This window comes from Olea europaea, chromosome 19, assembly GCF_002742605.1.
Source record: "Olea europaea var. sylvestris chromosome 19, O_europaea_v1, whole genome shotgun sequence".
Classification (NCBI taxonomy): Eukaryota; Viridiplantae; Streptophyta; class Magnoliopsida; order Lamiales; family Oleaceae; genus Olea; species Olea europaea.
In genome coordinates this window covers 7,259,041-7,277,185 of record NC_036255.1, presented here as the reverse complement: position 1 = coordinate 7,277,185, position 18,145 = coordinate 7,259,041, and the positions used below count along the sequence as shown (strand labels likewise).

The following is an 18,145-nucleotide window of genomic DNA, read 5'->3' as shown; positions in this document are numbered from 1 at the left end:
GTCGATTTTGAACTGAATATTAGAAATAGGAAAATCATATTTTGTGGTTTGAACTAAATTAACTAGTTAACAAATTTATTTAGAAAAAATAAAATAATTTATTTATTTAAAATAAATTAATTAAAAAAATGATGAAGATTCGGTTCTTATTCGGTTCTTCGGATCTTGACCTAGAACCGAGAACCGAACCATACCCGTCGGTTCCTGATTCAAATACCCGTTCGGATATTTAACTTGAGAAGAACCGTCGGGTTCAGTTCGGGAGTTTTGTCCAGCCCTACCCATCTCCCAAAAGGCAATAAGAAAGGATTAAAAATTAAAATACAATAATTATAACCCACTGAAATATTACATACACAAAAATAGTTGGGTGAAAAAGTTATGTTTTCTAATTAACCTTATAATCACCGGCGGATCTAGCGCTTGGCGAACCCCTCGACCGCCTGCGTTGGATTCGCCAGAACCTAATTTTTTGGGAAAATTGCATCTGAGGTACCAAATCTTTCGTTTATTAACAGACTTTGCCCAAACCTTTAATTTGTGCCATCGGAGATATCAAACCTTCCAAAAATGCGCACCCGGAGTCCAAATTGACAAAAACCATTAGTTTGACCATCAAAATAGTTAGTTGACCCCAAACTTGACATTGACCAAAATTTTGACTGATTTTTGAAGGTTAATATTGTAACTTTACATTTTTTAACAAAAAAGACAATTATAATATTTATTAATAATTAAATTAAAAAAAAACAAAAATCAAAATATAAAACCACCCACCACCCTTTCCTTCTTCCCCAATCCCAGAGCCCCAAAAACCACCACCATCACCGTCCATCGCCACAGCCAGCACCACCGTCTCAACCTCCAGTCATTACAAGAATTTGCGCCACACTTCCCTTCTTCTCCAATCCTAAAGCCAAATCCAATTTTATGAATTTGGAATTTTCGTTTTTATGAATTTTAGATCTGATTTGAGGAGAAGCAGAAAAACCTCCCATCGAATTTGTTTCGAGACTTTTGACCAAAAATTTCATTAAAAATGGGCTCCCAAAGATCTTCAAAACCCTCAAATCCTTCCAACCAGTTGGGCCCTCCGAGATCGTCTTCTGCTTCATCTTCATCTTCTTTATCGTCCCATTTGGCAATGAGGCTGAAGGATTCAGATTCCCAGGTTAGGGAGGCCTGTTGCGATATAGTTGGTTCGCTGTCTGCACTATACTTAAAGGGTGGAGGAGGGAGTGATGGGGTGGCATCGCTGTTTGTCAAGCCATTGTTTGAGGTGATGGGCAAAACTAACAAGACTGCGTAAGGCGGAGCAACAATGTGTACGGCGTTAGGCGGTTGACTGGCGTTGAAGGGGTAGCATTGGGCGGTCGGCTGGCAGGTAGGGAAGTGAGTGGTTCCTGATTTTTGGTTTTGGGGTGGGTGTTTATAGGGTGAAGTGGAGAAGATGAAGTATATTTCTATTATTTTAATTTTTTATATGAAAAATATAAAGTTACATATTTGACCCTTTAAAAATCAGTCAAAATTTTGGTCAATGTCAATTTTGGGGTCAACTAACGATTTTGATGGTCAAACTAATAATTTCTGTCAATTTGAACTCCAGGTGCGCATTTTTTGAAGGTTTATTACCTCCGATGGCACAAACTAAAGGTTTGGGCAAAGTTTGCTAATAAACGAAAGATTTGGTACCTCGGCTGCCATTTTTCCTAATTTTTTTAGCTGTCAAGTTGTTTTAGATATATTTCTGTGATTTCCTTTGATTCACACAAAGTCGCTGTTGCTCAATTGGTTAGAACACCATAGAAATGTAAGGATGTCTCGGGTTCGATTCTCAACTCTTGCAATCCCTTTTGAAATTATTTTAGTTTAAAATTTTTCACCATTTTGGAGCAAATAGGCATTAAAATTGGTGCAAATGGAAGATTTGAACCTATGATCTCCGTTGGAATCATGAACAATTTGACCACTAAGGCAGTTGATGGTTGTTGACAATACAAGCAACAAAATTTATATATTCTTTTATCAAGTAAAGATATACACCCACCATTTTTAGAAAAATAAACTTCGACCTTACAGTGGTATTATTAAAATATTCACTTTTTTTTTTCTATTAAACTGAAATTATTGGCAAATCGAACCAAGAAAGTAAATAATTGGACCATTTTTCACACTTCAAATTTTTACTCGATAAGCATTATTACATTGGATTAGATAACGTACACTCACAGTTATAATTCGAACTGCGATATAAGCCCCAGTTTGGCCCCCTTCAAAACTTATCAATTTAATTTAAAATTTTCTCTTTTCTATTTTCAACTACGCAATCTTCAATAAAATACTATTACATGTAAATAGAAGAATTTTCATTCTTTTACAACAAAAAAAAAACAAAAAAACAAAAACACTATTCCCCCATTATAAATCCAAATAATGGGGGCCAAATGGGGGCTAAGTAATTTCAACTCACGGCATTGATTATTATTGCGACTGTCGACAGTTAACGGCCGCCCGTGCTCAATTAAAATCCTGGATTCACCACTGCTTACAATCATGAAAATTCATAGGCTATCAATTGTACATATGAAGCATTGCAGACAACGAGAATTTATGAGCACAACAGATAAACTCGGACTGCATGATTGGTAGAAATGGTTGGATAGTTCTCGATGGTACTAAGAAAAAGAAGCTAAAATCTTGTTTATTATACTATTAAGTCCTATCAAGTGTTGTGTACCCAACATGCACCAAGTGTACATACATCAAACTTTTTGTTGGTGATGGTTGAGCATTGTTACATAGGGTTTAAATGGATCAAAGATAATGTAGTAAAATGAACAGCATAAGAGAATTAAGATTTGAGGATTATATGGAGGGGAGGAGGAGGAAGCAGAGAAAGAAGATAATAGCTCGCTTTTGCACTATTTGGGCAAAATTGCCCATAGAAACATCAAATTCGTCACTTGCTCGGAAGTTTACAAATTAATAAATGTATATTGGTTGTTGGGTTTTATGATTTGATTTGAAACTCAACCGATGCTAGAGAACTGTGACCTCAATAGGCTACATCACAACCCTACACTCCNGAATCATTAGCCGAGCTTCTTGACACAAGAAAAGAGGAAATAGATATGAAGTGTTTAAAATTACAATATAAGTTATCATCCAAGAAAAATAACTTTTAATTATCGCAAAATGCCCACTTTTCTCAAACTAATAATGATGTTTCGGTCTCTTGATGTCTATACTGGACAAGTAAACATTGTACTGGCCATGTTCATAAACTGTGACATGCCTTAAACACAACCATTATAGGAAGGTTCCAAATTGCACTATCCCTCACATTAGCAAGCAATTTTGTAAAATATGGATTACCTCTTCTCAATGGCAAAAATTAATGATGCTCATTCATGTTTCCCTACACACTATTTTATTTTTAGAAAAATTATTGTTCGGCAAAATTCAATTGAAGATTGATTATTATTTTTTTACTTGATCGTTTCGTTACCTACATATGTATTAAGACTCTAAATATGTATTGAGAAATATTTTTTATTTTAGATTTTTAAATGCTCAGAACTCAAATTAAGAGTTGAATTTTGGATCCAATCGAGAGTTTTAATCCATATTTGCTAGAATAATGCTATATAGCTCCAGTATCACAAAGACAAATACTTAATTGTGACCAAATAATATTACTCTGTTAATTATGTGTAAGATCTCAATCAAACAAGGGAAATAAAACATTCAAAATTGAAAATATAATCAATTAGTTCAGGGCTTTGATTTTTATTTGACTTGGTGAACTTTTTTGACCATAATAAATTAATTAAATTTTTTTATAAAGGCAATCAATTTGACTATGTACATTTTTGATTTACTACTATATGATAATTTTGACAAATAATCCAAACACTAATTTACTTCTATGTACATTTTCTTGATATAAAAACAAAATTACCCTTGAAACTGAAAATCGGAGGAAAAGGAAGAGGAAAATAAGCTGCACACCTGCAGCAACTCTATGCACAAATCACTTTTCCTAGAATCTGTTGAAGGAAAAAGAAAGGAACTAAAGAGATAGACCCATATCAAGAAAACAAAAAATAAGTGAAAATGGTGTCTCCTTCATCTTCGACAATCAGAGCATTCGGTTCATTACTCTCCAGATTCTCGAATGGTGTCTCTCTTAAACCCTCAAACTCCTTCACGATTCACGGTAACCCATCTTCCCTCGCTCTCTTGGAATATAAACATATATGAAAGGCACATACATAAAAGATTTGATTTTTATGTGAAAATTTGTAATTGGGATTTTGACTGTACACACGAAATACTCGCAATTGTATTCTTGAGTAAGATTTTGATTTCTGGTAGATTGGAGAGTTGGGTTTGATTATAGAGAGTTTTATTTTGAATTTTTATTCACGAACACGTTTGTTCAGTAGAAAGCTACAATTTTTATTGAAGATTTGGGAATTGATCATATTGAATTTTGTTTTAAATTTTTGTTCAGGAACACGCTGTTTAAGTAGAAAGCTGCAATCTTCTTCTTGCTACTCATCTTCTAGCTTATGGGTCTCCGTCTATGAGCTTCATTCTGTCAATTCCATTAGAAAGATTGCGACTTTCCCTCCTCTGTGTATGGGTAGACGTTCCTGCAAAATTGCTGGAAGAAAGGTAGCCACATGGTACAGATTTCGAATGCAACTTATTAATACTTTTTTGGAGCAAACTATGCTATCAAGTTTATTTCAATAAAAATGAGGTTAGAGGAGCGACAAACTGCGGGGAAGTAGGTAATATATACTTAAAGAAAAAGTATATACGGTGAATAATTAGTTTAGGAGGATCGAAGTATGTATGTTTCGATTGTTTTTGTTTTGTGATGTTAGAACTGTTGGTAGTGCTCTGGCACTTGTTGATCTGTTTGTTATAAATGCAATCTTGATGACATATATTTTAAGGATTTTTGTAGTGCATTTCGGTGAATGATATACCAGGATTGGTATCACAATTTTCAATGCATGTTTTCTATTTTATTTTTTGAAATTAACAAGGTGGGATTATACAATTTTGATCTGGCTGAATGACTGTTGTAGTCTCCTTTAAATCTAGCCTTGTTTAAATGAAGATGACGTCAAATTGATGGGCATCTTATTGGATAAATCTTGGAATTGTATTTCAAATTCTATAATATAATCCTTTTTCTAGTATCTCCATTTTCAATCTGTTTAATTGAGTTCGTGACAGTGAACAAGTCTGTCTGTCTGTCCACAGAAAATTGAGAAACTTGATGCGTCAGTATTTGATTGTTATAATTTCTTGATAATCTTTTTTCTTAATTTTTTGAGGGCAGTTTGAAAATAAGAGTTTCTTTTGAGTAGAGTTTAATTTTTTATAAATGCATCTTAACATGCAGACTGCCCAAGATGCTAAGAAGACGAAGCTGTATTCAAAAATTGGGAAGGAAGTCGTATCTGCGTAAGTTAGTTTCTACAATTTTCACAATGTGATATGACAGAAATTATAATTCCTAGGCTATGTTTGTTAGGGGATCCAGAAGATACACAAACCAACATTGTACAAACACACAGAATTATATTCATTAAGGCACCAAAAGAAATGTGGTGAGCCCTCAGAAATAAATTAAATTTCAGATTTTCTTTTAAAAGGGGTGGAGGAGTTTTGTAACAAACTTTTCGGAACAGTAGTGGGTTTGAGACTGGTGGTGGTTTACAATGATGGCTGGCCGGAACATTGGTTATGTTGTCGCGTCCATTTGCCATTTGCACCCATAACATGGGCCTTGCTTGCTGTTTACACCTTTAGGCTTTTCAGTAGACATCTACCTCCGGTTTCCTTTTTCTAAGCATACACCTTTCTTTCAGTCAGGAATTTGCTTCTTTTATTAATTTTTCTTTTGTTGTAGGTGGAGTTAGCATAAAATTTTTAAAATGATACAAGATCCTGAACTTTCTATTTTAATGTCCTAGGGTCAAGAAAGGTGGTGCTAGTCCAGTATCGAATACAGCTCTTGCTGCATTGTTTGAGAAAGCTAAGGAGCTCGATGTGCCTAAGGAAATCATAGAGCGCAACATTAAGAGAGCTTCGGAGAAGGGACAGGAAGCTTATATTGAGAAAGTATACGAGGTAGTGGCCACATAATCTGCGATATCTGTTCTTATTAACATAAGGAAAAATTTCAGCATCAGTGAGACCTATTGCTCGAGTACCAAGTTGGTCATCAACCTTATAGTTGCATAATTAGTCTCTGATCATATAAAGCATCCAAGTCTCCAATTATCATGTGTTTCTTATGGAAGTGTGTCTCACTCCAAATTTCTCAGCACCCGGCCCTAGTTGGTGAACAAAATATAGCTTTGTAAAGTTGAACGCTTGAAGCCATAACAAAGATTTGAATGTTTTCTATCGACGGGGATTGATTGTGCAACAATAATGAAAGGTAGATAACCAACTTGCTCAATTTTTTAAAGGTTGAAGATCAACTTGCAACTTGTGCAATAATTGGGGACCCCAGTGCAGTTTTCCCTTAAAAGATAATGTCATCAGACTCATTACAGTTCACCTTAGAGACAATGTTGCACAAATCTCTAGTTATGCTGGTATTCTTTTGCATAATTAGGTTTATGGCTATGGTGGAGTTGGCATAATAGTCGAGGTGTTGACGGATAAAATAAACAGATCAGTGGCAGCTGTTAGAGAGGTAGTGAAGGATTGTGGGGGGAAAATGGCAGATCCTGGATCCATCAGTTTCAAATTTAAACGTGCTCGGGTCGTAAATGTAAAGGTTAAAGATGCTGATAGAGATCAGATTCTAGCTGTTGCTTTGGATGCTGGCGCTGATGATGTCATTGAACCTTCAGCGGACGAAGATGATCCCGAGGACGAAATAAATGAAATGTACAAGATATTGTTCATTTGTATATATGTTTATCAATGGCTTGTTAAAGTATTCAGTTGTCCTGATCCCTTTATGTTTGCGTTTTACATGAATCTGCCATAAAATTATATTTAGTTAGAAAGATAATAAATGTTTATACTCTTTCTTATGGTAGCATATGTCAGACATAGATAATTTGTGCTCAGAAGAGTCGTGTGTCCATAATCTGGTAGGGACATGCGTCAAATATAAGGTTCAAACTTTTGGCTGCACTCCAAATAAGTGTAATAAGCTTTGAACTGCACTCCAAATATGTATAATATATGCTGGATCTTGTAAAATGCTAGATAAGTAATTATTCTTGCACATGCAAGTCTGATAAATTGATTGAAAAGGTTACATATTTGATATTTTCTTTCTTAATTGATTATCCTGTTGAAGATATGCTCATGTACAATTTTTTCCCCTTTTTTTGCTTTATTTTTTCTGTAGGTATTTTAGAATAGTAACTTCATCAGAGAGCTACCCCACCATATTAACAAAGCTACGCGAGGAAGGAATACCATTTGAACCTGACAATGGATTTGAGCTTCTTCCTCTTACTCCGATTGAGGTATGCCAATATAGAAGATGGGTTTTTGTTCCATTTATTTTCTTTTGCCTGGTTCTTTCTCATATACCATCTACTTTTGAATTTTGAGCTAATTAAAAGCAAATCTATTAGTGTCATAAAGTTATAATAGGAATCAATGAAATTCTGGATGTTCATTCTGAGGATAATCATTGCTCATTAGTCCATGTAACATTATCATTTTGAGGAATTATATCCTCATATCATGTTTGGTGCAACGATATCAATGCTTATTTTGTGGGTTGCAGGTTGATGATGAGGCCATGGACTTGAACAAGGAATTGATGTCCAAATTGCTCGAGCTTGATGATGTTGATGCTGTATATACAGATCAAAAGTGATATTACCCAACTGGAAATGTCAGATCAGTGCTTGTTTTTATCTTCTCAGCGACTCAGCATTCAATCTGAGATTTTGGGGCCTTTAGATCTGTGGCTTCGCTCTCTGACCCAAGCCTTTACACTTGACAGGAGTAATCTGAATTGCGTCTTATCAAAACTTAATTCAACTTCAGGTGTCCTCTTACTATTCTTTATCCTAGAAGCAATTTATTTACTACTTTAATTTGATGATTACTGCATCAAAGAACAGAAATATTACTCATTGTTTTAGGAGATGTGTATCTCTCTCTCATCTTTTGTCTTGTTGAAAAAAATGAACTACAGTTTCTTTCTTGATAATGAAATTCATACACGCTTGTCTATTTTTTGTCTCCTTTTCAAACTCTGAGAGATATGACATGCCGACTTTGGATTATGTAGAGCCTAATTGTAATGTTCACTTATGAACTCGACCTTGAATTTTTCATATTATGAGGGCATACCGGGTGTTCATGTTTTGTATTAAGCTGCCCTAGTCAGATTAGAAAGACGTGTGAGGAAGAGAACATTATAATCCCTTTCTCATTATGCTGGTTTATCTGCAGCATTGAGTGGACATAACTCTCACATTGATTATGAACTACTATAAATTTATTTGTTTATGTGTGCGTTTCTGTTGTCTGAATCGTAAGTACTGCTCTTGGGTTTGGGAGTAGGCTTAATCCGTACAACTAATAACTTCATTAATAAGATGATCTGAACTTCGCATACAATGTAGTTCTGGTAGATGTAATGCATTCACAAAAAACATCATATCATACTGATGTTATATCGACATAAAGATGTTATATCTGAACACTTACGAAAAAGTAACTTATAAATATTCATCAAGTTTAAGCCTTTGGAACCCAACATCCATGGAGTCCATATGGAAGGCCATAAGGGAATTTTGCTCTGGCAATTTCCTTAAATGTGGATCCATCAAGTAGTAGAGCATACCCTCCGCCATTCTTGTCGCTAATCATTGAGATAACTACCCCTGTGTGTAAATTTACCGTTGTTAGGACTTGTCTGAAACTTACAGACCTTGAAAATGACTTTAGAATTGTCAAAAACTTGGAAAAATGGTTCCATAAGGAAATTGCAATCGGTGAGGGGTTTGTAGAAAATGGACTACTGCAATACATAGTTTTCATTGCTGAATGGGATTAGACAGGATTAACTAAGATAAATAATTGTCTTCGTCTTTTTTTTTTTGTGTCTAGGCGTGCTTATTAAATATGTAACTGTAAGAAGTGTTTTGGCACCATCTTTCATATATACTTTTAGACTGGAATGGACTGACGGATGGAATATGTGAAGACATATAAAAAGACATGTTCAGAATACAGTATTGAAAAATTGAAAGAGTTTTGCTGTTTGGATTACCGTCATCTTCCTCCGTTGCACCAGGACGAGCTACAAAAAATGGTTCGGAGGGTACAGAGCCCTTATCGCACCAGTTCTTTGCCTTTTTCTCCAGTAGATCAATCTGCAAAACAAAACAAGAGAATACAATTTTAGGCCTAAGCAATATATATACACACTATCTACATATTTGGTAAGTTGAGCAAGATACAAGTCACGAAACAAAACACGACTAAAGAAGAAAGATGTCAAATCTTCCAGTCGAATTCAATGTTTGGGTTTACCTTGGTGAGGGTGTTTGGGAAGTTGCAAGGGCGTCGAGCGCCACAAGCATAGGCATATCTGTATTTCTTTCCCAAATAAGCAGGATTGATGCTGCACATGTCCATTCCTTTTCCATGTTCCTCCGGTTCCAATGCTGCATCCAACTTCCCATATGGACTCCCATCCAACGGTATCCTGAACCGGCCAACCCTGTACACACGACCAAGTACTTGTCGGTTATTTTACGTCTTTCGAACAATTTCACACATGGTTTCCGTTATTTTAACTCTCGACGCTTCAACGAGTCGTGAACCATAGATTCAAAGTAAATCAAACTCATCAACCATACCTAGGAACACTAAGTCAATACAAATAGCCCACATAATTTGTTCAAACTAACATGCATGCAGAAGTAGCAATTGAAATATACGTAAAATATATATACTAGTGCTTTAGCCACAACTATTTCAATACAGAACATAATTGGATACGTTCAAGTGGGGAATAATTCCAAAAATCCATGTTTAACAAGAATGTGAAGCGTGGAGTAATAAAACGGTTCCACAATAGTTGTATAATATTTTAGTATTATAGTGTGAAAAAAAAAATAGTTAAACATAAGTCTGACTTGAATTTAGGGAACATACATACTCGGATTGATTATGGGTTTAGCAACGCAAAATTATACCTTGCGTCGGGTAAGACATCTTCACCGGAGAATGATCGAAGATTTTGTAGCCTGAGTTTTTCCAGGATTGTAGTGTCAGCATTGTGTTCGCAACAATCAGCAATGACGGCCGTCACTCTTCCATTTTCATCTTTCTCCTCGTATGCATTGATGAAATGAAATGTCACAAACAGAGGAACTTCTACACTTGCCACCTTTGAAATCAAGAAAAAAATTTGATTTTAGATTACTAAATAAACCCCTTGGAGAAATAATCTTATTTAGAGGAGAGTGAGAGAGATAATTACAATCTTGCCACTAGCTTTACACATAACATGCATGAATCCTTTAGACTCCGGATGCCACTCGAACTTGTACAGTGGTGTGGGCTCAGCTTTTAGCAGATTTTGTGCACAATATCTCAAAGGCATTTCTGGCACAACCACGTAGTGTTCTGTAACTGGGAAAGAATGCACCCAACCAGGGGCACGTCCACCCCTACACCCAACCCTACCGATAATTTTCCTTTCATTTGTGCCTGGTTCCATTCTTACAACCAAGTACCCAGGATTGATCAAATCAGGCAACAACGTTAAAAACTCAGACTCTGTCACAATTGGATGAGCAGAATGTATTAGGCCGCCTAATGAGTCACTGTACTCAAACTTTCCTATTGTGTCCAAAGTGTTTGGATCAATAACAATTGACCCTTTGATTGTTTCTGTTAGACAAACTACTCGGCCGTCGCCGAGTGTAACGACACCGGTGTTAGCATTGTCCGTCAGTGATGCACCGGAGAATAAGTTGGCTAGATCACCAATGTAGGATAGGAAGTTGTCAGGTTTAGGAACTTCAGAAAATTCTCTATAGCAAAGCTTTTTATTCTTTTTGGCTGCCTTGTATGCCTCGGATTCGATTTGCCGGTGTCCCATCACGAGATGGCCATTTTCGAAGTGCAGCCGGACTAGAGTTGCATAGCCGTCAAACAGGTGCCGGAAACCGAAATCACCTATGTGCCAAAGACCTGGACCATTCCTCAGGTATGTTCCACTCTGCACGAAATTATCAACTGGTTAAGTCACGAGAGAGCATCACTTTTTCAAAATTACCTATTAAAATCTCAATATAATCTTATATCCATTTTTTGCTACTTTACTTAGCTCTTGAGTTGCTTTCATGGTCCCAATGTGCCCCTGGCATCTTGATAAAGTGTATTTTATGCACTTATCTAAGTTATTAAAAATAGATGTTTATGTGTACCTTTGATGTATAGCTTAATCTCTTGTATATATTGTTTTTTAGGTAAAATTCGATGATTGAAAGCGAATTTGGAAGAACGAAATGAAGATCGACGAAAAAAGATGATTTCCAAAGTTCAATGATCAAATTGAAAATATTCAAATGTTGTTTTGGACCAAAGAATGAGGATTGAAGACTACACAAAATCAGTTAAATATACTTGAAAGATGAAGGACCAAGAATTCATGAAGAAATGACTTGAATTAAACGTAAGAAGAAAGTTGGGGACCAAAATGTAATATCGCAGAAGGTTTTACTACCATTCGATCACAAGGAGTAAATCTCTTGGCATTGCAACACCTACTTCTTTGGAACCAGTCGACTGCACACATTGCCACATGTGATCGCATGGGGTAAAATTCAGCTTATGGCCCACTTTCTTTCTGTGATTAAAACTCCATTTGGAAACCAATTTTTACGTTTAACCTATTTATTCAAAGTACTATAAGTACAGAACTTGGGAAACCATTAAAAATACCTTTCATACCGCTCTCATATCATTATGTGTTGGAATTTCGAATTCACCTAATAAACTATTGTTATCTTATTTTCAATTCTCGACCAATGTAATCTAGTGTAATTTATGTATTCTTGACAACAGATAATCTTATTTTATTTAACTATCTCTTCCAAGGTAAGTTAAACATATTTTAAGCATGATCTGATTATATTCCGATTCCGAATTCATATGCAAAGTAATGCATTAAATTTCATTATTATTTATATGTTTTCATAGGTCATACATGTTATTTATAACATTTGTTGCCCATATGTTTAAATTTTAAAATTCTAAACCTATCATGAATCTCATCGGAAACATAATAAGCAACTAATTTCCTAAATGGTGCGTAAGCATTTAATAATTCAATAAGACATACTAAATCAATCAATAACATAAACATGCTAAATTACTTTGCCTTTGAATAAAAAATAATCAAACGATAAGATTCATCTTCATCCAACATGAGAAAGATCTAGCTTAGCGCGTTTTTAATTATAATACAACAAGAAGAATGGAAAATCATTACCCGAAATGTCTATGAATACAAGACATTTGTGGTAATAAATTAAATTATGCATCCACTTTATCGCGATAAACACTTTCTAAGAAAATAAGCCAAACTAGTTTTCGAGTTGCCTTTATTTTATTTTATTTTTGGGAGAGCTAAGATAGAGAATTTGACGAAACTTTTTTCGAGCACGGTGCTGCTAGATGGATTCAATAGAATTAATTGCAATAAGTACAATACTACATAAGATTAGTGTACGTGAATCTTGATCTCCTACCTCCAGTAAGAATAATAAAATCTTCTCACAGAACCTTAGTTATGGTTCTCTAAAATAGTTGTAAATTTAGAAAATCATAATTAAGGTTCTCTTGTTACGATAGTAATGGAAAATTTTTATTCTGCCTACTGCGGCGGGAGATTAATTTTATAGTTTATATACAAATTGAATAAGAAGTGTGTGTGCGTAAAGTGTGTGTATATATTTTAAAACCCACCCCACCCACCACGCACACTCAAAAAGCATACATACCAGCCACAGTGGTATTTCTCCTTGAACGCTAAGCTCTCCTTGCCATCGCTCCTGCCTCACACTACTCCACGCTGCAAGCTTGCTATCGTTTGGGGCGACCTTTTCCGGTGACAGAGGAACAACTGCTGGCTGCGGTTTGGTGGCAACATTCATAATATTTAACCCCATATTGTTGTTGGAATAAATACTTCTTGAATCCTTAATTTTTCCAAAAATGGATTTTTCAACCTTTGAACAATCACAAGACCCATCAAGAATCCTCAATTGGGTCAAAAAACTATGAGATTTGGAGACAGAAAATGGAAGAGAAGCCATTGATGAAGGTTGCTAGCTAGCTAGTGTTGTGTATAGTTTCTAATATATATGTGACAAGAACATATATTTCGATGAAAATAAGGATGCCTGATTGTATATTTATAGGGGTCTAGGATAATAGGTGTATGTCATGTGTGTTTAAATTAGTGGAATCTTGATTGATCGAAATCCTTTTGTACTAGAAGACAACTTATATTATGAATATGACAATCCAGCATTTAAAACTCATTTTACCCCAAACTCATTCGTGATTACAGAGTTTCTCAATAAAAGGATTTTGCAGTGGATCCAAAGCTTTTTTAACTTTTTAATCGAACATTCTCCAAAATAATATCATTTTTTTACAAAATCTATTTCTAAAAAAATGGAGTCAACTGTAATTGGTCACACTGACTAATATTCTTTATAAGGATTGGACCCAAAATATAAAAATAAATAATAAATAAATAAATTCTCTTCATCTTGTGTTTTTGTCTAATTTATCTTTTACGTTGCATATATATACATGGTTTCTGGACTTATTTAAGTTCATAACAAGTATGGTTGTGCTTTTACTTCTAAGTTACTTATTATTATTATTTAATATTTTCTATATACACTAATGAGGAATGTATATATATTTGTCACGTATTTATACTTGCTATTAGTCAAATCATTTTTTATCCATATAATTCATGGATTCAAAAGTAGTACTACTTTTACGTTACTCATTTTTATCTATTTATAAACACTTATTAAATATATACTTACTTAGAAAAATAACTTCTACGAAACCGAACATGTTTAGTTAATTGGTTACTTCAAAATACTCTAGGATTGTTAAATTATTAAGTTAGAAAAAGAATACATAATTACTTGATAACGCTTTTACTTAATTGAATGAACAATGCAAAAAATAAATATCAATTTAAAAAGTTTATTTTGTGCTATAAATCGTCTTAAAATTCAAAACCAAGTGGAATCATAGCATTCATTTGTTTGATAATATCTTGTTTTGTTGATGGGTTCCACCATTCCCATCGCTTCATAATTTCGCTTTCTACTTAATTAATAGGTACATAACACACAAACCTAGAGTTACTAGATTGTATATAAATAATGCTGTTAAATTAATATTAATTCGCAAGTCTTCCAAATACTCAAGAAATTCACTCTGATTTAGACCCTTTTTTTCCTTTTTCATTTAAATAAGACCTAAACTTTTATTTATTAACAGGTACCTTCTTTTTTTTTTTTTTTTAATGACGGGAGAATCCGTAGTCGCTATCTTTTGGATGCACACTGGGTAATCCCTCAAGATGACATAATAGCCTGCAAACCACGCAACCAAGTATACTGCACTAGGTAAGTTCGGTGCGATAAGTTCGACTGAGAAAGTGTTGATAGGAAAAATCGAACTCGTGACCTATCAAAAACATCTATGCATGTAAGGTGTATGAAACAATAATAATTTGACTATCTGACAGTCTGAATGACAACAAAAAGTGTATACAAGACAATAATAATGCAATATATAGTTTAGAAGGAATATGCCATTAATGGTGAAAAAATCACGGATTTTTTTTGGGTACAGTTCCTTTTGAAAAAAATCATGGATTTTACATTGGAACATTATATATGATAGATATTAACTTTCGAGATAATATGACCTCAATAAAACATGTCAAAAGAGATAGTGTTGGACCAAAATTATCATTGAGAGTGATAATTGATCTAAAACCTTTCCAATGGAGAGCTACAAAAGAAATGCAAATTGTATTTTCAACAGAAAAAAAGATGTAAATTTACATATTTTTTATATCCACGAGAGGCAAAAAGTGGATTCAGATCTTCTTATTGTTGCAAAATTTGAATTTAGATCCACGGGAATGTAAATAATGCAAAAGTGATTTTGAATATGTTAATTTACTCCCAATTTTACTCCGACATTGGAGATGCTCTAAGTGTTTGGATACAAGTAGAATAGTTGGATACAAGGTTTTTTGAATTTTATGAAAATAGAGTAGATAGATACAGGTTTTTGAATTTTATGAAAGAAACATTTAGACTTTAGAGCATCTTTGCTAACCTTTAATGTAAGTCAAATTTGTTTTTAAGTAATTTTTTTCCAATCTTGTATAGATACAGTATTTTTTCTTACTTAGAAGCAAAATATATTAATTTTCTCAGTTCAATAATTTTCCCCAACTTTTGACATTTTTTGCTATATTTAGTCATTTTTTCCACACGCTATGTCCTAAGTACAGAATATTTAATTAATTTAAAAAACACAAAATCATCTTTCTAGAATATTTTTTATTACCAACTCCCGCAACTATCCTTTATTATTATTATTATTATTATTTATTTTTTTTTATTTTTTGGACATAAAGTTATATTTATTTTATTTTTAGCATTATAATTTCATTGTTCATGGGATTTTTATTTATTTTTAAATGTGTTACTTATTTTTCTTGACAATGCCTTTGTTTGAACCACATTATTTTCATAAAAATGTATTTTTAAATAGTGTATTGATGAAAAATGTGTTGTTAAAAGATAAGAAAGCGTTTTGAATTTTTGTGTAATATTATTTTATTGAAAATGTGTGATTGAAATGATGTCAAATCACTGTTTAAAAATGTAATTTTTCTAAATAATATGGCTCAAACAAGGTGATATTGTACACTTTACATAAAGAGGCATAACAAAAGATATTGTGAGAGTTTTGACAAAAACAACGATTCAATTTAAGTGAAGAAGGCAAGTGATATATCAACCTAAACAATTTATGATTTTTTGTATTTCAAGAAAAGCTTTCGTAACTTAATTGATATTAGTAAATTGACTATTTTAGATTGTTGTCAATAAGTTTACAAGAGATGACAAAATCATCACACAAAGAGACATATCAGTAATGCTATTTGCTATGAATAGCATTATTCCAAAAGAAATTGAGTGTTTTGGCCAACAGAGTAATTCCCTTTGAGTGAAGAAGGCAAGTCAAATCAACATCAGCTTCTATTGGAATTTTTATATCAAGAAAGGTTTCTTGGTTTTTTTCTTGAAATTAGCAAGTTAGGAAAACTTATTTGGTTAATTGATATCAAGAAGACTGTTGTCATTCAAGTTTTAGAAAAAATAACAAGCATTACTATTATTGCACAAAAGACATATCAAAAGAAATCGTGAGAGTTTTGGCCACATTACTATTATAACATTTATGTCCTAATAATTTTCCATGGCATTCTTATCCTCAAACTTGCAATTAATTAACACATTTTATATTTGAAAACAGTTTATATACAAAAATTTGTTGATAACAACTTATTTTTTGATCATATTTTAAAAAAATAAATAAAATGTACGAAAAATATTTTTTCCCTCATTTTTAAACATTGAAACAAAATATTTTGATTTAAATCATCATCAATGATGAAATGTACTAATTAATGAAAGTTTGAAGATAAAAATTCAAATAAAAAATTAAATAAATAAGTGCTATATTGAGCAAATATTGAGAAGCTTAACTGTAATTAAAATGTGATGTAACAAATAAAAATTGTAGTGCCAATATAATCATCCTAATACTAATTATAGTAATAAAGGGAATTTACAAAATATACCCTCTGTATAAAGTGTAGTTACACTTTAGATACATATATATATATATTTTTTAATTTAGATTTTGCAGAAAAAATAAATTTTGGAAAAATTTTTACAAGTTTTTCATTGAAAATAATTAAATAAAACCAAAACGCATATTATTTTTACAATATGGTAAGAGAAAAATAACTTTTGCTAAAAAATTTACAAGTTTCTCACCACAAATAATTAAACAGAACCAAAATACTAATAATAAAAAATAATTCAAACCCTTTGTATTACATTTTTTAGCACTTTATATACCAAAATTTTTAACTTTTTTATTCTTTCAATTATTAATTCATTTTCATTTAAAAATTATTATTTTTCCTTTATCATTAATCAATCCCTCCATAAATTAACATTCGCTCAAATCTTTTTATTGTATATTTACATAACTTTTTTCATTTTCATTTTACACAAAAATAAATATTTTTGTTAATTATGATTAGATATTCGTGTCTTCTACGAAGCTCTCTCATAGATAAGAAGTAAAATCATCTACGATAGTACCAATAAAATTAGCACGTATACTTAAATATTTTTTAATTTACAAACTTATATCAACCTTAAATGAAAAATAATTATTTTTTAGCTAAAAAAAATACAATTGAAAATTATCTTAACTGATTTTTTTTTTAAATTTTTATTCTTTGAACAAATAAAAGAAGGTGGCAATTAAGAATTTTTATTTGTTTTCACAATGTTGAAAGATCAAATAATGTATTTTCTATATTTTGGAATATTTTATTAACTAATTGGAGTTAATTTTTATTGATTTGATGTTAAAGTTTAGGAAAGAAGATAATAAATTTCATAAATCTTACACTAAAAAAAATTAACATCCCTTAAAGAGAAAAAAAAAAAGCACTTAATGAAAAACTAATAATTGGAAAACAACATGAAAAATGTTACATAAGCTAATTTATAGTGTGTATTTTTTATTTTAATTAAGGAAATTTTTGTACGTTCAACTATTTATAATGATATATTTGTAACTGTTTCAACTAATAGTGTTTTTTGTAACCACCGCGCAAAAGTTAACAAATGCATGCAAAACAAAAAAAGTTTTATGTTTGCTTTAAACTCTTCCCAGCTCCTTTTGGAGGTATGTTCAAGCCGACGACGACAACAATTTTTAACTTTATTCAAACACCTTTCGTTTCTGCTAC

At 32.7% G+C, this 18,145-nt stretch overlaps 2 protein-coding genes across 2 annotated transcripts; one reads left to right on the top strand and one right to left on the bottom strand.

Moving 5' to 3' along the window:
- Positions 1-3,963: 3,963 nt before the first annotated feature.
- Positions 3,964-8,241, top strand: LOC111368647 (probable transcriptional regulatory protein At2g25830). The gene is made up of 7 exons (XM_022990013.1): positions 3,964-4,222; positions 4,520-4,683; positions 5,426-5,487; positions 6,000-6,156; positions 6,650-6,927; positions 7,400-7,520; positions 7,787-8,241. The coding sequence occupies exons 1-7, from the start codon at positions 4,120-4,122 to the stop codon at positions 7,877-7,879; spliced, it is 978 nt and encodes a 325-aa protein (XP_022845781.1). The 5' UTR covers positions 3,964-4,119; the 3' UTR covers positions 7,880-8,241.
- A 335-nt stretch (positions 8,242-8,576) lies between these two features.
- Positions 8,577-13,426, bottom strand: LOC111368646 (carotenoid cleavage dioxygenase 8 homolog B, chloroplastic-like). Its single transcript, XM_022990012.1, has 6 exons — positions 13,035-13,426; positions 10,505-11,248; positions 10,218-10,411; positions 9,550-9,739; positions 9,287-9,389; positions 8,577-8,897 (listed from the first exon to the last, which is right to left on the bottom strand). Exons 1-6 carry the CDS (start codon positions 13,347-13,349, stop codon positions 8,752-8,754), a joined length of 1,692 nt encoding a protein of 563 aa, XP_022845780.1. The 5' UTR covers positions 13,350-13,426; the 3' UTR covers positions 8,577-8,751.
- Positions 13,427-18,145: the final 4,719 nt, after the last annotated feature.